The sequence below is a fragment of the Pithys albifrons genome, chromosome 3, assembly GCF_047495875.1.
Source record: "Pithys albifrons albifrons isolate INPA30051 chromosome 3, PitAlb_v1, whole genome shotgun sequence".
Classification (NCBI taxonomy): domain Eukaryota; kingdom Metazoa; phylum Chordata; class Aves; order Passeriformes; family Thamnophilidae; genus Pithys; species Pithys albifrons.
Genome location: NC_092460.1, coordinates 51,822,302 through 51,843,686, shown reverse-complemented (window position 1 = coordinate 51,843,686; position 21,385 = coordinate 51,822,302). Strand labels below are relative to the sequence as shown.

General features: G+C 38.6%; 1 protein-coding gene across 10 annotated transcripts in view; it reads left to right on the top strand.

Moving 5' to 3' along the window:
• The window catches only part of ATF7IP (activating transcription factor 7 interacting protein), an 85,460-nt gene that overhangs the window by 19,732 nt on the left and 44,343 nt on the right, over window positions 1-21,385 (top strand). For all 10 annotated transcript variants that reach the window (XM_071551932.1, XM_071551930.1, XM_071551929.1 and 7 more), the window contains exon 2: window positions 18,296-19,338. In XM_071551932.1, the coding sequence (XP_071408033.1) occupies window positions 18,303-19,338 (1,036 nt within the window). In that variant the 5' untranslated portion in view covers window positions 18,296-18,302. The remainder of the gene's footprint in view (window positions 1-18,295; window positions 19,339-21,385) is intronic.

The window sequence follows — 21,385 nt, the reverse complement described above, 5'->3', positions numbered from 1 at the left end:
TCTCATGCTTTATGGTGTCTTCCTTAATTCTAGTTATTCAGTATTTTTCACCAGCCATGGTGATTTTGGATACTTTTGTTTCCCTCCCTCTCTTTTGAAAGGACAGTGGGCAAGGCTTAATCGCCAAGCAATGCAACTTGTTAACTATTGAATGAAAACACTTATGGTCAAGAAAAGTAAAACACCCAGTAATACTCAATCATCATAGTGGTTTGCAGTCAGTGACCTTATCTTGTTCTTATGTACAGATGTATTTCTCTTTTGTTGTGAGTCTTCTTTCTTAACTTGTGGTCAGACCTGCCCTAAAATTTCACCTTATGTGATGGGTTCCTTTTGTGCTTTTAAAACTGCTTTGTTGGTTTGTTGCGGGGAGCGGAGGGGGGGAAGGCAGGTATAATCAAAGAGAACAATATTTAAAACTGTGAAGAGTGGTGCGACTTTTATACTGCTTTGTTTTAGAACTTTGGTGACATTTGGATCATTCACAAGCATAGCTGTAAGTTCCAGTACAGGCCTGTGCGCCATGTGCTGCTGGGGCAGGAGGAAGAGGATCCTTTGTGCTCTGTCAGCAACCTGATAGAGGGAAGAGTGAAACAGTTCAGCTACTCTGAACAGACGATCTGAACTAGAGTTTTTCTTACGAAAGATTATTTGATCTATGCTGCAAACAATGAATATGTTATTTACCAAAAATAGTTCTAAAGTTTTCCATCTTTGATTAAGGTAGAGCATCAGCAAATTCCAGTGCAAAAAGTTGGTTTCATTATGGGGCTAGGAAGGGGAAATTTTTAAGCTCTCTTGCACCTGGATCAGCTATCAGAAGATGTGATGGGAAGAGAATTCTCATCGTGCTGTCCAGCCCAGGATTTTGTGCTGACTCTCCTAATGGCAGCTATTTACATAGTTGACAGCAGTGGGGAGGATGAAACTGATGTCTCATGAGCTAGTTCTCAAATTGAGAAAGCTGTAGAATTGCATCTGCTTTCTTCTCTTGGTGAGGATAAACTGAGAATCATGCATGCCAACATAAGCGCTGCATGTATGTTCCAGGACAGTATAAAAGAATTTATAAATAATTTGTGTTCTCCAGGCTAGGAAATTAGTGGTCAGCTTAATAATGGAGGAGAGGCATTGGAAAACCAAATCCAAGACTGTTCATTTGGGACAGAAAATCCAGCTATCATAGGAACTATAAAAATTAAAATGTTAAAGCTTAACTTCAACGCCATTTGAAGTAGACAATCTAAAATCTCAGGTTTGTTAATGAAAGTAGCATGTACCCTTGACTTACTAGAACCTGTTTGCTGCTGCATTTCCCTAGAGGAAGGTGAAAGCCCTTTGGTGATCAGTTGCAGTAAAACGAAAATGAAACTTCTCTTCCCAAGCAGCTGTGGTGATCAGCTATTCTGTTCAGATGCAGGGTATGTAGTAGTCTCAAAACTGTTGATAGTATCTTTCTTCTCCACACAGAGAAGGATTGTTGTGATACTGATGGAGCTTTGGCATCATTCTGGGAAGGCCATCACACTGTGAACAGCAGCCTTTTCTGTCAATTGTGCACTCTGAAAACAAGATGGAAATTCTCAGGATTTGTTGATTGTTAAAAAAACCACATTTGTCCTCTCAAAACAAATAGTCTGGGTTTTTTTAAAGTCCCTTCAAGCATCAACAATTTCTTACACAGTTTTCACTGGAACTGTACAAGATTTTAAAGAAACTAGTAACTGTTTCCAGAGAAAATGGATTCTCAGACCGCTCTCCAGCTCAACAACTTCTGCTACCCTTTTCTCAGTGTTCTATTATTTAGAGAAAGTCTTCCGCAAGAATGTTCTATGGTGACAAATGAATATGACCTGACCCTATTCACCTTTTGGGTACATAAATAAGATAGTTTTATGATCACAAATGCAAACTTTGGGAAAGGTGGTCACACAAACAGATTTGTCAGAAGAGTCTGTAATTAATCTGAAAAATTATCAGGAAACAGCTCAGCTGTGTTATGTGCCAGCACATGAAAAAAGTATGTATATTGATGTCTTCCCTCATTCAAAGAGAAATTTAGCCTTTGATTTTTGGGGTAAGGTGCAATAGCAGTTGCTCCTTTTCAGGAAGCAAGCAAGCATTGTGGCTTGCTGGTTCACTAGGCTAAAGTCAGCCCGTGAAGGAGGCTTTAAGGTTTAAAGTTTCTTGGTAGAACCTTTCTGGAGGTTGACTTGTTACAGCTAATCTTAAATCGTCAAAATTTAAGATGCTTGTCTTTGAGCTTTTTGAACCTTTTTTCAGTGGACACATTCCTAAGTGTAATTCATCCTGTCTGCTTCTGGGTGGCATTTGGGAAACTTTCTAGACAAGAAAAATAGGGTTTCTTGTCAATGGTCACTCTGAATGACTCTGTGTAGATGCATTTTTCTCCATATGATTTTTTGATGGAATTTGGGAAGTCAAGCAATCTAAAATAGCTGTATAAATTCTTCACGTGCTTCTGTGTTTATGACAGTGGTGTTACTGAATTGTTGCTTCATCTGCTCTTCTCCCTCCCAGGATAGTAAAATTAAGGATGGTTTTTGTTGAGCTACTTTGAGCTCTTCATAGAGCAGTTTTGACAAGTCTTTTACAGACCAAGTGCTAACCACTTCTGAAAGTGCTGGCAGTATCACTACAGCCTGGCCATTGATTTTTAGGACCAGAGTCAAAAGCTTTTTATGGATTGTTCTGTCAGAATTATTGACAAATAATGTATCAGTTAAGCTAAACTTGCAGCTCGTTTTTTTGATACTGTATACTACTGTGAATGCTAGTTCAGTGTTTTATACAGAATATCAATGCTTCAGGAATTTGTAAGGTTGTCATCTTGGTTTTGGAAAATACAATTACCTCATTACTGGAAGAAACTAGTTTTGCCTTTGTTCACTTCCATCCTTTCCACTTAGGAATGCAACACTGGAGTTGGAGGTGGCTCTAGACTCCAGTCTTTCTGAGCAGGACCTGGCCCGTGTCCTCAGCACATCACGTATCTAGATGTATTTCCCCGTCCCGCTAGGCTAGGAGGATGTATGATCTCACCAGTGAGCATCAAAAAACCATTGGTTGGCTGACTTCTGTTCACGCATTTGCTGACAGTAATCATGCACTGTTGATGGTGATGAGTGACTGCAAACTGAGACCATCTTTGAAATAATTCTGCAAGTGTAAATTGATCTCTTTTGAGGCCTGTAGCTTCTTAGTCTAAAGACAGGGGTCTTTACGTAACAGGTGGAACATCTCTGCAGTCTTCCTTTTCATTTTGCATTTGTATCATCCAAGAAACTGAGCCTGAGAGAACCTGCTGTCTAGTGTGGTCAAGAGGACATTTTGCATTTAATTTTTTTCTGCAAAAAGGATCTTACTGTTAAGAAATTGAGGAAACGCAAAGATGGATTATTTCATAGTCATGGAAAAGAGATGCCTTCAGACTACAAATTTTAATTTCAGTTTCTTAGGTTTAGAAGTCCACATTCCTTTGTAATATTAACAATAAGTTGTAATTCACAGAAAATAATTCAGATGCTTAAGACTAGAGTTTTGCTACGGATATGGCTATTGGCATTTGGTCATCCCACAAAACAAGACAGATGCAAGTGCTTAGCAGCTGAACTAATACAACATTTGCTGCTAATTGACTCCTTTTAACTAAGATTCATATTGCAAGATGAGAAAGTGCAATAGCTGCATTAATTTTATATTTATTTGTTTTATTTTGTCATTGAGACATTTGTGTAACATTAGCCAGGTTTGTCATCTATTTCAAACTGTTAACTAGCCACGCACTTGCTCTTTCTTCCCTGGTCACTTTTAAGGCTGTGATTTGAAGGGCTGTTACGTGAAGTGCGGGCGGTCCCGTGGTGTAATGATGAGCACTCCGGACTCTGGATCACAAGGTCATGAGTTCGAGTCTCAGTGGATACCGTACCGGGCAGTTCAATGCCTCCCTGCCATCCCATCCCCTCACATCTTGGATGCTCAGCAGGGTCAGCCCTGGTTAGTACCGGGTGCTGTGACAGTCCCGAGGACTTCACTGTCACTGTCCAAGCTCGCTCGGCCATGGCAGATGGACCTCAGGACTGAAACGGTGGGGCCAGTTCTGTGCACGCTGAGCCTCACCTAAAAAATCCACTGTGCAGGCTGGAAGGGCACACCCACGTGGGGAGAGCCCTGCTCAAATCTTCGTTAGCGAAGTTTGGCCATACCTACATACATACATACCTGAAGTGCATGCATGATTCCACTTATTTAGTATTTCATCAAAACATAGCTATTCTCAGCTCTCATCACAAGAGCCTACACCTAATTATTATTATTTCATTCTCTCCTCTTTCTTCCTTAATGCTTACTCAACCCAAAGAGAAATGCCACAGTATATAACTTCACGTAATAGAACTCTTACCAGACTACAATCAGGAGTATCACTTAATGCTTAAATGCTGCTTAATAAGGACAGGGGAGAGTTTATGAGAACAAGACTCTGTATGGACACTGACTAAACTATTTACTGTGGTAGTCGTGGCAGTGGTGGCACTTCCTCTGCCGGAGTTCTGAAAAGCTTACAGCCTCTTTTGAATACTATTACTGTATGCAAAGGATGCAGAGTAACCATGTGGGGCATAGGATGCTGCCCTGTAAAATACTCTTCAATAGGAAACCTCTCTGAATTAGATGACAGTCAGTGGGGGCAGTCACCTCATAGCAATATTATCCACAGAAACATGTTGACTGCATGGATTTCTGCAATCTGTTTTCTTTTCCTGCCACTGTAGAACATGCTACTTGATATCTGTATTTTGGTGAAGTCACTGAAGGTCATTTATATGGTTCTTTATATTGGTCCTTTCGTTGTAAGATAGACGGAGAACATGTATGGGCTTCATGCATCACACTCTTTGACTGGAGAGGGTTCAATCTCACTCATGACAGTAGGATTCTAATCCACAGTACCATAAATCTAGATAATATGCTGACTGCTCTGTGGTTTGAATTTTTTAATATTGTTGTTCCATGAAATTCTCTACTTCCTGTTCTTGCTTAAGTGGAGAAACCAGAAATCAGAAAAGGCAAGACAATTGCTGAAATGTAGTAGGACTTTCTGTAGCACTGTGGTGCTACATTTCTCACATGCAAATAGTCTAGAGGTATTTTATCTACACATAGCTATTTAGAAAAGCATAGGAAGAAAAGAGGCTTTTCCTGTCTTTTTGCTACCTTGTGATTTTTGGCCTAATGTTCAGACTTGGGGAAAAAAGTCTTTATGGGAGAGAATCACCAAAATGGAATTGTATAGGCAGATTCCTGCATATACAGAAAAAACACTCAGTGGTCCCTGAAAAAAATTACTTGATTGCATTTCATAAAACAGTTGTGAAAAGCTCACTTTTTCTTTAGGTATCTGATGTTATACAATCAGTGCTTCAAATATCTTTGGAAAAGGATTGGAATGAGGTGGGATTATTCAGAGAATGTAAGGTTTCTATGAATATTCTGAAATGGCAACTATCAACATTGCGATGGAACTCAGATGTTGCTAAGCAACTGTGGTAGTTCTGGTGGGCCACAGATGAATACAGTGTTTACAGCGGCGCTGCTGCTGTAAAGTGAGTCTGTCTAAAGCAGGATATCTAAAGAACCTAGTTTTTCTCATGAAACTTTGATTTCTTTCTCATTCTGCTGAACCTTCAAATTACTGCTTTTGTCAAAGATGGCAAACAAAAACCTGGCAATAAAACTCTTTTTGCAAGTTGATGTTTTTCTAGTGATAAACAGCACTTTTTACCAAATATTTTGGTCTTACATTTTGTGTTACAGTAGCAATAAGCTCCAGCTTTCCTGTTCTTTGATTTTTGTAATTTGGTGTGGGATTATATTGGATTAGTTGTGCATAGGCTGTAGTAGCAGAACTGGGAGGAAAAAAGTATTTCATTACACCTGAGTAACATATTCTGCTTTCACTATTTTTTCTTGTTGCATTGTATTTTGAAATCTAACTTTTTCAAGTTGTGAACATTCTTCTGAAATGAAATTTTGCAGAGGGAAAATGGGATGTGAAAGTTGAGACCTATGTATGAAAACGCAGTCTGCAGAAATTTAAAAAGTAATCATTTTAATCAACAAGTTTTGTAGGTCAGTGGATCTCGTTCAAAAAATACCTTGTAGTGTGTTACACTTCTAGTTTATCCTGATGTTTTCACACAGAAAATGTTGTATTTTTGATGGGCACTGTAAAGTCTGTCATTTGCTTAGTGTCCCCTAGTCTGGACTTCTGAAAATAACCTTCTCCTTCTAGAATGGGATCTTTAAGCCTTACAGTATATTTTGCCCTTAAAGACATTCACGGTAGTGTTTATTTGACATCCTGTTTGTCTACATTGTTATGTATGGTATTCCTAAATAAAAATTAAAAATCATTTTGTAAGATCTTGTCAAACTTTAAATTCCTTGCAGTGTCCTTAATTATATTCCTGTATATTTTCATCAGCAGTACTTACTGCCATGTCAGAACAGTAAAAAGACAAAAAAATGAATTAAAGAAAAAGATGCAAAATGAAGCACTAATTTTATTGGTTGACCAAAGAAAGGGAAGTGAGGTGCTTGGAATTAATATCTCATGTCTGACAGAAGTCTGTGTCTTCTATCAATTAGACTCTGTTTCTGAAACTTCATTTCTTATTTGTTGTATTAATTTTTTGCATATCTGACCAGAGATAGCAAACAAGATGAATTTTTTATTCTGGGAGATTGTTGCCTAAAGCTAAGTTCACTTTTGCTTATTTCAGTCTGATGATCTACTGTTTGCATATATTCTTCAGCTTCCATATACAGTTTTATTTAAAATCCTATGCAAATAAAACTAGATCCTTCAGTTCACAACCTAATTACCATTTTAGACTTTTCATATTGTAAGCCAGCTGATCACAATTTCCCTCATCATACATATCTATATAAATACAAAATATATAAAATATATTTTTGTGTGTGTCTATCCACATAACATATTCAAAGAGGTCGGGTTTTGTTTGGTTTTTAATGACTGAGCTTATTTGTAGAGGATTGTTTATCTTGAAAAGTAACTTCTCAACTCTGCAATTACTGCTCTCGCTGAAAATGTAACAGTCCTTCAGAAGACTGGTGAACTACTCACCTGACCACCTTTAGAAGCCCCATTTTATAGGGGTTTTTAATACCTGACAGGTAATGCTGATCTTGTGGTAGTTAGATTAGCAGTATAGCTAAATTCACAGAATAGCCCAGATTGGAAAGGACCTGAAAAGACAATGTGGTCCAACATTCCTTGGGGAAAAGTGCCTAAATGAGATTATGTAGCACCCTATTCAACTGCACCTTGAAAACCTCCAGTGATAGGGATTTTGCCACATCCTTCGTGATGTTGTTCTAATGAATCATTGTTTAATTAAAAAAAAAGTCTGTCTTAAATTGACATGGAAGTTCTTCCTTTTTATGCTTCTTCACCCACCAGCTGATTACAGCCAAATTTTAGCCCCACCCCCTCCATGGTAAAAAAAAATCTGAGACTATTTTGTTCAGCTTAGGCTTCTATTATATGCAGGTACAAGATGTTTATGTATCAAGAAATGGCAGAGGACTGTTGCCAAATGCAGTCTTTGAGTGTCCTTGTTATTACTGTTCATTCAAAAATATCCATAGGAAGAGTAAATTTTTTATTCTTTTAAAGAGCCAAGTACAAGAGGATTTTTCCATTGACTTTGAGGACATCATTCTGGTCCTCCTTTGCTTCTGTTCAAATACTTTTGTGTCTTGGAGTGTATGAGATGATGAGTACATTAGCATTAGGTCTAAGTCAGCACCTTAGAAATTGTGCTTTGCTGCTTGGTTAGGGTGTTGATGATGCAGATCAATATAACCACCACTTAAATCTAGTGTGGCATCATTTCAAAATTTATTCCTACTTGTGTGATATTTAAAAGTGTGGCAAGAAGATAGCAGTGAGAAAAGAGTTACCTCTTATAACAATTAAACCTAGGATGTTACACTTGATCTCAAAACAATTAACGTAAATGAAATACAAAGTCTAAGTCTACTGACTGCAGCAAGTATGGTCAGACAAGGGGTATTGTCAAAGGTTCTGGAAAGGAAGAATTCAGCCGAAATCAATACCCTTTCACATTACTTTTTGTAATCAAAGCCCCTTTCAAGACTAGTTCTATTAATTTATTTCCCTGACTGGAACTATATAAAGAAATTATCTTGGGCTTGTCTACTTTCTTCTTCCTATTCCTTGGGCAACTTAGCAAAGAATTAAGTCTGGCAATCAGTGTCTGCAGAGCTTGTTCTAACCATGACTAAGTTGAAGAATCATCTGTGCTATGGTTGCTTACATGTTTGATTATGAAACTTTTCAAGTGCAATCTGGCTGACATCATGGGTAATTTTTCTTACAAGTCTTTACAAGTTTGAGATGTGTCAAATCTTTGCCTAGCAGCAAATGCAGAAAAATAATTGTCTACCCATCAACCCAAGAGAATTTAATCTGCCGCTGTACACTTTTACTAGGGTAAATAAATCTTACTCTATTATTGAATGCTTGATATAGTAAGAAATAGACCTCCATAGAATTTTATTACAGAGTGAGTGTTTATCATTGTAGGAACATGAATTACCCTTCATTACTTAGGGTCTTTGGCATATTAATACAGTGGGGGTTACCAGCACTGAAAATGTGCTTTTTGATGTTTTTCTTCTGTATCTAGTAATGAACAGAATATGTGGTTGGTATTAGGTTTACAGGGCGTTTTTTCAGTTCCTATCATTCCACAACATTAGTTTCTTTCGGAAAACATTTAGCCTCTGATTAATGAATAAAGGTCTTGAGGTAAGGGGCACAGTTGCTAGTAAAATTTATTAGGAGTAGGTAACGGACATCTGTGGAGTAAGCTGCCTTTCCATAAAGAATGCTTGAGACAAGTAGTCCTAACACTAGGTACATATAATAAACTTTGGGTAAACTGTAATCTTTAGAAGAAACTCCTTTTCTGGGTTTTGGTCTGTTTGGTGTTGGGGTTGTCCAGGGTTTTTTTTTCTAATTTTAGTTTGAAGCTTTCCTATATACAGATTTTTGTCTTACTTCAGTTTAACCTTCCTATTGGGATTTCTGGTTAATTTTTGTGATTCTGTTTTCTTGAGTCATTTAAAAGATAACAGTCACTCTGACCAACTGCTTTGGCCACTTTTCTTCCTTCTCTACTTGCTCAATTGTGACAGCCTTGTAGAAAATACTTTTTTTCATACCAGAGGTGCTTATGTATACCTTACATATCTGATGGCGCTTTTCAGACTGCTGAAGACCTGGATTAGGTGGCTACACGTATCCTGTGTGCACTTGGATTCTCCGTTCCTTTTACGGCATTGACTTTGAGCTGCCTTTAAAATAGTTCCATGATACACAAACCTGGGGGTGAATATGTTAGAAAGTGTGGAAACCTCTTGAGTTTATGTTGTCAGTTCAGTACTATGGAAAATCAAACATCTGTAGATGATACTCGTTGTTTAGGTTGAAATGGTAAAATGCTGTACATGTAGATCATCGCTGCAGTTATCAGGGAACATACATTTATATAATAACTTTGAAATTTTATGCACTTTTTTTATCTCCTTTTGTATTTAATTTTTATTCTCAAAATTCCTTATGTATTTAGGGGGTTTCTTTTCTTGGGTCATCCTGCTCACCCTTCCAAATCCCAGAGTCTTTAGTTCCAACTGAGGAATTGTATGGCTGTGTCTCTGGTGAGGTGTGACTTACCGTAACTCAGGAGCCATGAAGAAGTCTCTGTAACAGTCTATGTTTAGTGAGGATTAGGTTTCATCTCTTGTGGACATTGTGGACTGCTCCACTGCCATCCTCACCAAACTGACATGGAGTATTGAACAGAGTAAGAAAGATGGGTTTTGTTCCTGCTCGCTTAGAAATGAAAGGGAGAAAGAAAACAATGTGCAAATTATAATAGTTTATGTTTTGATTTGAAAAGAGAATTAATTTCAGGAATTATTTTTGCTACTTAAAAAAAACCCCACACCAAAACATTAAAAAAACGCAAAACACAAAAGCTCTGAGGAAGTGAAGTGAACCGTGCGTGCCTGTAACGCCGTGGCAGGAAGGCAGGAGGGGCTGTGGGCGCCTTGGCCCCTGGTGCGGGCCGAGCTGCCCTCCCGCTCCGCCCCGGCGGCAGCCCCGGCGGCAGCCCCGGCTATTTTTAGCCCGTTGCCGGGCGGATTGGGCTGATGCAAAGCAGCTCTGCCACAGCCAATCCCGAGCGGGTATGCAAATCTCTGGCAGTCCCCACCGTCAGGCAGGGAGCTGCTGAGGGAACAAGATGGCTGCCGGGGCAATGCTCTGGCCTCTCTCAGGCACCTACTGAAGGAAAACTCATCGTTTAATGTGAGAAACAGGCAAAGAGCCCCTTCCCCTAAATCTCAGCGTGCTCATCAAGGTTCTGGTGGGTGAGTTTATGGAACTCAGTCCTGGGTGCTCTGCCTGTGTGGGGCAGGTCTAGTGCAGGCAAGGCAGCAGATGCATTACCCTCTTGAGGAACAGTGTTGGCCCTGGGGAAAATACTGATAGAACCCTTCCCACAGCCAACTCACCAACTGCTGTTGGAGTTCCATTTTAAGTCTGATTTTTTTGTTACTGAGAAAACCTAATTTTTGCCAAAAACATCATAAAAGGCACTTGGATGCACGGCAAACACCAATGCCTTAATGCAGTATCGCCTTTTTTGTTGATAGGTTTCCTTTCTATTTCTCCTGGCATTTGAGAAGTGACCTCAGGGAACCGCTGTCAGCATCAGGCAGCTCACCTCTGAATTCCAGTGTCACCAAGCTGCCAGTGTTGGAAAACCAAGGGTTACATCGTCACAGCTAGTTGTATATGGGATACAGGAACTAGTCTGGAAAATAGTGTCGGGGGGAAATACATTAATTTTTTCATTACACTAGTGTTATCCTGCATTGCATCTAATAGAAGACTTGTAAAAAAAATCTGCCTTTAAAAGGATGCAGATCTGCATACATGAACCTTCTCAAAACTGTAACCTGTTGAATTTTCCTGAAATTTTAAATTTATAAATTATTTCCTTATAAAAGGAAAAAATTTCATGTCTAGAAAAGTTTAAGCATGAACAGAACATCTTGCCTTGGATTTTTTTAAGATTGTTTTTCCACAGAGTTTTTCATAGTTTTTGATCTGCATGTGCATGAACAATTAATTCAGGTTGCTCAGGTTCTATGTTTGGAATATCAGAAGTTTGGTAAGTTTTTAATTGTGGATGTATTCTGGCAGTTAGTGTCCACTTCTGTGGAATTATTAGGTCTACGCATATTTAAGAATAATGGTAACTGTTAATCCTGTGCCAAAGAGAGAACTACAGTATAACATTGAAATTATGTAAAATAATACTCCAGAAATGTAACTTAAAATGCACTAATTCAGTAATGCAGTAAATCCTTTTTTTAATGGGAAGAAACAGTGTTTAACCTTGCGCTCAAAAAAATCAGTCTATAAAGAAAGCTGAACTTTGCTGTGACTGCTGTTTCAAACAGCAGTTACTTGTTTAGTGTTTGGGGATCTTGCAGCTGAATTGAAAGCTGATGTTTTGACTTGTTGATAAAAGTTGAAATCTCTCACACTTGTGGGAAGGAAGAGAACACATTATCACAGCCCTGTTGCTCTGGCTGATTTCCAGACAAGCAGTTTTACTAGTTTAATAACCTAAACAGCAGTTAAAATTTAGTTTACAGAGAAAGACAATACTCTCTTTGAAGGATTAGCTTAAAGTCCACGTGCTAAAGGTGTTTCTAACGCACTTGACTTGCTTATGAATTCTTCCTTGTTTCCCATACTTCTGTGTTCCATATATATATATGTATTTTCCTTGTAATAGTTATGAAGGCATAATCTAATGAACACATAAGGACGGACCATTCTGCACACCCACTAGCAGGTGAAATACCTTGGCTGCATAAGTGGACTTGTCAGTCGGGGGGTTTCCCCCAAGAGGAATCAGTTTTTCCCATGAGGCATTGGGGAATTGCAGCCTCATGGAGAAAAAACCTCTACAGTTAATAATTTGGTCTGAGGTTTACAGCCCATGTCAAAGGCAGTATTACCCTCTTGAGGTAGAGAAGAGCAAGACAGCTACTTAATTCATTGTGACGCCAAAGTGCGGTACACAATACCAACCTGTTTGAAACCAGTTTACTCTTGTATAAGAAGCCTTTAACACATAGTTTAGGTGTTTTCCTTAGTCGTAGATACACGTGCCCTTAGTGTTTTGTTGAACTTCAAGAACGCAGTTTGCAAGGGTGGAGTAGAATGTCCCCCGCTTTCGAGGCAGAAGTCATACTGCACTTGTGACAAAACACAGATTTTTCTGTTGGGATACTAGAAAAACACGGGCGCTGTGCAGGATCTGAATAAAGGAGTTTTCCAGCTGCCCTACTTGAACCCAGGTTGGATCTCTGCAAGTTTTTTGATTCAACAGTCAACATGACAGGAATTCAGTGATCTTAAAACCGCCTAAAAATGCTGCTGTGCCTTAAACACCGCTTCTTGACTGTGTCTGTGCCCGGCTGTGCCTGGCACTCGTGGGTCGGGGGTTGTGCAGCCGCGGGTCTCACGGGGAGGCCTTCACTTTCTATCAGGCCGTTTGGAAAATCCCTTTCGTACAACGCGCGCCCCCCGCGGCCGTGCCCGCGCGCGACGTCTGCCGCGTGACGGCTTGTTGCTGGGTAGAACTTCAGGAGCTCTCGTCTGATTGGCTGCGGCGCGGCTGCCCCGTGCAGCCGGTGGGAGCGGGGCTGGCGCCGTGCCCCCGCGGAGCCGCGGCGGGCGCCCCTTGGGGAGGGCCCGGGCACTGCAGGGCTGTGGCGCGGGGAAGCGCCCTGCCCGCCTCCCGAACGTCCAACCCAGCGCTGCAGAGGGGGCACTAATTAGCTAGTCGGGTTTGTAATCACCTTGTTTTGCTCTGTGTGCAGCTAGGTGAAATAGGAGAGGATGGTGGTGTAATTTTTTTTTCTTAGGAAGCTTCTTTCGGTTTCAGCCAACACTAATATAAAGGTAGTCTAAAAAGGAGGAAAACTCAAATCATCAGTGGTGTGCTAGAAATACTGTTTGTGCCTATGATAATCATGGCCTCTGTTTTCTTTATTGTGTTTAAAAACAAAGACATAGTTATATGTGGAGCTCACTAAGCTAGTGGTTTGTCTTCCATTCAGTCAGATCAGTAGACTTGTATTAGTGGTAGAAAAATGAATTATTGGCGCCTTATTTCAGCACATGTTCTGTAAGAATAGGTCACAAACAGGGGTTTTTTTCTTCTTTGAAAAACAGTTTCTAAATTTTTCACATATCAGTATTGGAATGAAGGATTTCAACTGAAAACTGCTTTTTATGAACCGTAACTTAAAAGGTAGGTTCTGTTCACCACTTTCATTCTTTAGGACTCTCCATCTAGAACAAAATACTCATGACCATTTGCTATCTCGCTTTCCTTGATTTGACTGTGCTCTATTTTAAATCGTATTTGAGCACTGATGTTCATGAACTTTACTTCATCCATGTAGTTCTTGTGCTTTGGCAATCATTTTATGGTTGTGGTACTTTTGGCCAGCACTGTGAGCCCCCCAGGATCCCTGTGCCCTTGCTGTTCTAGACCCATGATATTATGCAAACCCTATTATGCACTATTGTTTAGATTGCAGCTTTTCCCACCCCCACCCCTCCCATGTTTCCATGACCTTCCCTTTGTCTCCTGCCTGTTACTAGGCAGGATTCAGGCAGCTTCTTGCTGATTGGCTTAACGTTTCGAGCAGCTCATGGACTGCTTACCTGAGCATACCATACGATCGTAGGCTAATCCAGAGCATCTAACACCTTCCTTTGTTGCTTGAGAGCTGCGATCTCTCTACAGAGTAATAATAAGAAATAGTGAAATAGAGAAAAAACTTTTTAATTGACTTGGAGAAGAGACCTGCCCATGTTCCTGGCTGCACTGGCAGCCATGTAGCATTTTGTGCTATATAGCACACTTTTCATCATGAGAAATGTCCAAGTATTGGAGGGAGGTGCCTAATGGTGTTTGTGTCTTACATACTGAAGTGTATATGACTTTCAAGCTTAAAATGAAAAAGGGAATTTTCATATCTAAACAAATGTAGACAGTGTGTCGGTCTTCCAAAATTGAGTATTGTGTTTAAAAAAAGTCAAAGCCAAAAAATCATCCCAAAACCTACCTCCTTATTTACAGCATTTAACCCTTGCACATGCAGCTCTACGTGCAGGAGTCATTTTGTGCTGCTCTGTACAAATGCCTTTATTTGAAATAAAAGGTGCTCCTCCATTGGCTTGGGGCATGGGCCGCTCATTTCCTCCTTGTTACTTGGTCACATGGTGAGTAAAAAAAACAGAAAACACCCAAGCATCAGGTTAGGGAATGCTTAGCAAGCATAGCTAAACTTTATGTTAATTGTTGAGTATAAAGGGAGACTACCAAAATGCATTCACTTAGAACACTAGTAATTTTAAATGTTCTCTTTGTGCCAGGCTGAATTCACGTAGCTTTGCCCTGGTGGTGCTATCCGAAGGGCTGCCTCCTTGCCCCTTTGAAAGGCTGGAAGGCAGTATTTATCAGATGGCACCTGATTGGCTTACATAGCTGTGACCAAACCTATCTGGACTGGTTACCGATTGATTTGTTTCTTCTAATCACATGAGATCTGTTCCTTGGCTGCATTGTGCTCCCTTGTGGGTATGGCTGGAAACGCTTTAAGGCTGCTCTGCTGTGCTACATGATATTTTGCTGTCAGAAGATGAACACTAAGTGCTGGTTCATCTCTTCTGTGCTTATAATTTTGTCACAGTAGCTTTTATTGAATATGCTTTGGTATCTTTTATTGAATACTCTTTGATTGTAAAAAGTTGGGGGATTGAGCTGAAAATATGCATGAGTCACTCAAATAACCATCTAACAATGGAATTTTGAGAAGCCTATTTTTCTTGCAGGTTCTTTCTAGAACTGTATTAAGAGCTTTGTTTTTAACTAGACTTTGGATAATATCCTAAGATAAAAAATCAACTTAATTTTTAATCGTTAGAGAGTCAAGCAGTTTCATTCGGCATTTTTTAAAGAAAAAAGTAAGGATGCATCAGTATAAAGGTACTCTGATGTTTGACTTTTTAAGGCTGCTATTCCTGGCAAATTTAAAATGAAGTCTCATTTTCTCTGTATTTACTCTTATTTGATGTTAAAAGTATAAATGAAAAACTGCTCTGATGACTAAGGAAACTAGAACAGAAAATATTTAAGTTGTATTTTATGTTTACTTAAGTGATGCATTTATGCTTTTGATTTGAATGTTTCTGTTAGTATATTGTTTGGTCATAGGAAAAGTGAGATAGTGAATTTTGCAGTGTGTTTTGTAATTTCTTGTAATGCCTGTAAAAGAAAGCATTGTAGTCTGGGAGATCAAACTCTTCGCCTGTTGTGATTTTGATGCAAAGGCCCTGTATTCTTGTGCTGTGCTAACAGAAGACTCACTCATGGGTCCCTTATTGGGGGCCTTGGAATTATTCAAGGTTAACCGAGCCTGGAATTTTCTATTTATTTATTTTTTTTCTCAAATTGGCTCTGAGATAAAAATCTGTAACAGCATGCGTGTTGGTTGTAGGGGGATTATATGCATGGAACGTGAGTATGATTATCAGTGTTCTGTTACAGACAATCTGATACATGTTTTTTTAATGATGTGAAAAAATGTGCCTTACATTCTGAGTTCGTGGGAAGAAGGAAGGGATGTGCTTTCAAAAACTGCACGTGCACTAGAATGCTAAAGGTTTTTTACATGCTTCTTGTAATTTCAGGTTTAGAATTCCTGCATTAAATGTGTTCTCTTCTGAAGGAACATGAAAAAACTGTATTTAGCATGTAGATAGCTCTGGAAAGGCAATAACTGCTCACCTGAAATTCATATTTCATCTGACTGAAAATGGCTGTGTAATGAGAACATTTTCTAAAAACAACTAAACCAGAGTTTCAGTTCAGTGTTTCTTTAGGTGTTACATTTTGGTCCCAGTAGTGGCAATGCAATAATAGACAGTCTGGTTCAGAAAATCTAGTTCAGGCTGGCAAAAATTTTATCTTAATGGTATTATTTGGAGTCTATAAATACAGCTGATATAACATTTTGTCAAGAGATTTAGGTTAGAGGTTAGAAAGTGGTTCTTTGCCTGCAGAGTTGGTTGGGCACTGGAGCAGGGAAGTGGTCACAGTACCAAGCTTGGCAGAGCTCAAGAAGCGTTTGGACAAGGCTCTCAGGCACTCCTGGAGATGGTCGTGTGCAGGTCTGAGAGTTCGACTTGGTGATTCTTGTGGGTCCCTTCCAACTCAGTGTATTCTGTGATCTGTTCCTGAATGTGTGAGTCAAACTGTTGTTTAAGTACTGGTAGTAACTCTCCAAGGATTCCAGGTTATCTTGAAGAAAAGAATTGAAATAAACTGGAAGGGAAGCTCAATGTTAAGTTAATAGGAAGCACAAAAATTGCTTTCTGCTATGTCCCTGTTTTTGCCAGGCCATATTAACTGAGTGTAAAAGAAGCCTTTTAATTGTAAATTACGATTTGTCATGATTGTGGGGTTTAGAGTTTGTCTTAGTAGTTGAATTCATACTGGACTGTATGATATGTTCTGATCTTACAATGTAGAATATTGTAATTGGGTATAAATGTTAAATCATTTTCTTCATAAGCAAACTGTTCCAAGTAAACTAGGAAAGAGCAGCAGACCAAAGTGATAGGAGCTTAAGCATGAGGTGGTGAGGGAGCTTGACCACTTTAATCTGCTAAAGAGAAGGCTAAAGGGCCAATCTTAGGACTGCCTAAATAAAACTTGTGTCGGCAAGGTTGGTTACAGAATGGGGTGAAGTCAAATTGTTCTTTAGAGGCTCTGAAATCCGTTTCCTGAATTTTGGGACTTTGTTCATGGAACTGTAGAGTATCCTGAGTTGGAAGGGACTCAAAAGGATTGAGTGTGACTCCTGGCCCTGAACAGGACAACCCCAAGAATCACTTCATGTGCCCAGGAGGGTTATCCAAATGCTCTTGAGCTTGTGATTGCATAAATCCATCATTGATTTGAGCTAGTGTTGGCAATAAACCTACTTTCTTTTATCAATGAAATTTAAAAAATAATTTATATTCCATCTGAAAAGACAAAATGCAGTTTATTAATTAATTTCTCAGCTCTATAAATTAAAATGGATTGGGGGATGATGCAAAATGAATAATACTAAATGTTTAAAATGCATCTTTTGTCTAATAATTTTGCTGTATCAGTGTTATAAAATTGCTTATCTGATGCTTATGAGGAAAAAAATCATAGACCGATAATGGCCTGATTTATTTTCTCCTTTTCCATTTGCTCTAATTAGCTACTGTTACCTAAGTTAGATTTCACATGTTTTTTAGAGACTTAATAAAAGCTGGATCCTAGACAGGAATAACTTCTGGCGGTTTGTAGCTTCAATTGGTTAGCATAAGGTGATTCAAGATCTTAGTTGCTGAGTTACATTTAGCATATAACAACTCCCTTAACTGCTTTTGGCTTCAGAACGTTGTCATATATAATCCTTCAAAATTAGGCCCTAAAGCAAGATCACATGGAGAACAAGATATTTTTTAAAATCCCTATGGATTTGTTTCATTTAATGGAAACAAATAAGATTGTTTTGTATTTCAACAAAATCATTATAACTTCCTAGATAATGCTGAATTTAACAACTCTTATTGATTTGATGAGGTAGATTTTGTAACAATTTTTGTTTAGTTTTTTATAAATATTCTTTTTTTAGTATTTATCTGAGTGGATACAATGAATATAATTATATAGAGGCCAAAACCACCAGTTTTCCTTGAAAGAGGGAATTTTTCTACAAGGTGCTACACCACCTGTAGTTTTTATGGCCACAAATAGTAAAATATTATTGCAAATTGGACAAAAGTGGTCTAAAACCCCAAGTTTAGTTAACCGTAGTATAGATATGGAGAGTGAAGGTCTATTTTATCTATACAGAAGAAAGTATCTTAATGATGCTTTCAGAAATTCTTTCTATATAATATGAGTGTTCTTAAAAATTACTTGATAGAAAAATCTTGTAATTTTTCATGTCAATGATGATAAATTCATATCATGTCAATGATAAATTTTTACTTTCACAATTCTTTATGAACCTTTTTTTTAAGGGTCAAGATGGATGGCACAGATGAACCTCAGAAAAAAGTCTTTAAAGCACGGAAAACAATGAGAGTAAGTGATCGGCAACAACTTGAAGCTGTTTATAAGGTTAAAGAGGAGCTGTTGAAGACAACGGAAGTGAAACTGGTAAATGGAAAACATGAGAATGGAGATTCTGATTTAAATTCCCCTTTAAGTAATACAGATTCTATGGAGGACAAGAAGGAAGTTAATGGTATAGTTGACTTGTGTGTTAACTCTGAAGAAGAACGAACAACTTCTGATGAAATTAGTGAGGCCAAGAGCCTTGAAAGTAGGGCGGGAGACATAGTTAATGACACAGAACCCAAACCTCCAATGCTGTCTCCAGAAAATGTTACTCCTGAGCAAGATAAAGCTACTGATACTGCAATAACTTGTATGTCAGAAAATGGAGTGCCTGTTAGCAATAAAGACAACTTACATGAAGAAAATAATACAAAAAATGATTTGGACCAAAGAAAGAGTGACATCCCATTGGAAAATGAAAGTAAATTAGTCTGTGATATTAGTGACTCTTCTGAAGAGAAGGGAGAAACAAATGATAAAACTGTTAATTCCAGTTCACCTGGTGAGGAAAAGAGGACTGAAGCAGTAACTGTTGGAGAGGGTGTTGGAGAAACAGCCATCTCTAGCAGTATGGAAACTGACCAGGAAAAAGGGGAAGGCAGTGCAGGTCTTTCAGAAACCACTGTTCCGAAGCCATTAGATGAGCCAAGTCCAAGTATCTTGGACAATACTGACTCTATGGAAACAGATGAAATTATTCCAATTTTGGAAAAACTTGCCCCTGCAGAAGATGATCTGAGCTGCTTTTCTAAAAGTTCTCTGCTTCCAGTGGATGACACAGTTCCAGATTTAGAAGAGAAAATAGACAACTGTTTGGGTTCACCATCTAAGCAGGAGAGCAATGAAAGTCTACCAAAAGAGGCTTTCTTAGTACTATCTGATGAAGAGGAGCCCTGTGATGAGAAGGAGGAACGAGTTGAAGGGATACTACCAAACAAGCCAGGTAAGAATTTTTTAAATTGGTAGTTTCGATTCGAGATTTTCTCAATTTCTTAGAATGACTCACTAGTGGCACGTTTCTAAATCAAAAAGGCAGTCTTACCCACCAATAATGTTATGTAGTCTTAAAGTTTTCAAGAGTGGCATTTAAGGCCCAGAAAAAAATAAAAGTAACACTAAAAAACTATTGGTTTAGAAATCTGATTTGTTTTGATTTGGTTTTTGGGGGGCTTTTTTAATACTCTCTGCAAATTTTTGTGCAAACTTGGGTGAGGTGGTGGGTAGAAAAAGAGGAAAGATGAGTAATTGCCAGAGATGGAACAGAAAGATTTGTGAGAAGAGAAATGCATTAATTTACTGTTCTTGAGGGGAAGAAAGGGTTTCAGCTTTCCTTAACGTGGAAGTAATTGAGAAGAAGGAAAACATACATGGAATGCAGGCATACCACAACTCCTATTTGTAGTAACTTTTTCTTTTCCCCCACTAAAAGTATTGGAAGGATTTGATGAAAAACACAAGGCTTTTATTCATTTAACTCATGGTGGTTTTTATCTAGCTTTGATGACTATGGCAACTGAGTAACACTTTTAAATGTTAAGTGTGGGAAGCTGATCCTTTAAACTTCATGTAGTTAGCAGAAGATTTGAGTTAAACTGAATGGATGACCTCTGTAGTCTATTATTGTCAGAGCTTTGTAAGTTTTTTTTCGTTTTTGGCATAGGGCATTTGTTGTCATACTATTGCATTTCTGAAAATAAAACAGATTAATAATTTACAGATAAGTTGATGCTGCTCTTCTGGCTGTAATTAAGCAAGATGTTGTTTGAAATTATCTTTAGGTTCGATTTTTTTGTTGTTTTTTTCTCCCCCCCCCCGCCATAGTTATAGGTTTTTATGAAATAATGGCCATGCTAACCCAAGTGTTTTTAAATACGCTTGACTGGGTAGATATTCCATAGCTTTAACAAGATTCAGGTGTTTTTCAGTCCCTGGAAGTTAGTCACCATAGTTTATCAACTATTGTTTCACAGTTGATGGGACTGTCTTTAACTTATGTGAAATGGCATTCTGAGTCTTCAGTCTAAACAGCTTGAAAACTGGAGGTGGTAAGAATGTCTCTTCAACCAAGTATCAGACTCCTCCTTTTCTGGTATTTACCTTTAAATTTAGGCTAGTTAAACAGACAGAAGGTAGAGTTCACAGTTTCTTCTAAGGATCTTGGTCAAGTGCTAGCTGTTGCACTGATTGCAAAAGTGATACCATTGTTGTGCAATTAAAGACTTCCAGAAACTACTGGAGGTGGGGGAGGCAGGGAAAAAAACGTTGTGTGTACTTGTGTCAAAATTATAGTGTATTATGAGTCCCTTTTATAAAATGAATATTACAAATAAATTGATTGTCTATGTTCTCACTGCAGTTTAAGGGTTCTCTCATTGGAGACATTGGGGTTGCTTTTTCCAATTGTATGAGAAAACAGGTAGAGTTACCTTAGAAGATAAAGAATAACTTCTGTAAAGAGTCTGAAAATTAAAACTGTGTTGATTGCATAAAGATCATTTCAAGGTGCGCTGTTGGAGGCACGGGTGCAGGCTGCACAGTTAGGACGTAAGATTTCAAAAAGTCCAGATGAAAACCAGCGTGGCTAAACAATGGTGGAAGAATGGTACTAGAAGATTTTGTTCAAATAGGCAGATTAAGAGAACCTTTTTCTCAGGTGGAATTAGTTAATATAATAGCTATGTTGTCACAAGTGTTTGTAGTGAGAGATCAGACATTGGTAAACCTCAGAGCTCTTGGGTAAACAAACATACATAAGATAAGGAAGCCTAATTAATGTATTTGAACTCTCTTGAATATCCAAGCACAATGAAATGAAGTTGTCTTTGTGAAATGAAGTTGTCTATGTGTAAGATAGAAAGCCCTCATGGGGGAAATTATCAGTTGAAGAATGAAAAATAAATCTACAGTTACCTGTTCCAGAGACTGCACTGTGTGACGGAGTTAATAATTTGCCTAAAATGAATGGTAAGTAGTGAGGTGGCAGTTTGCTG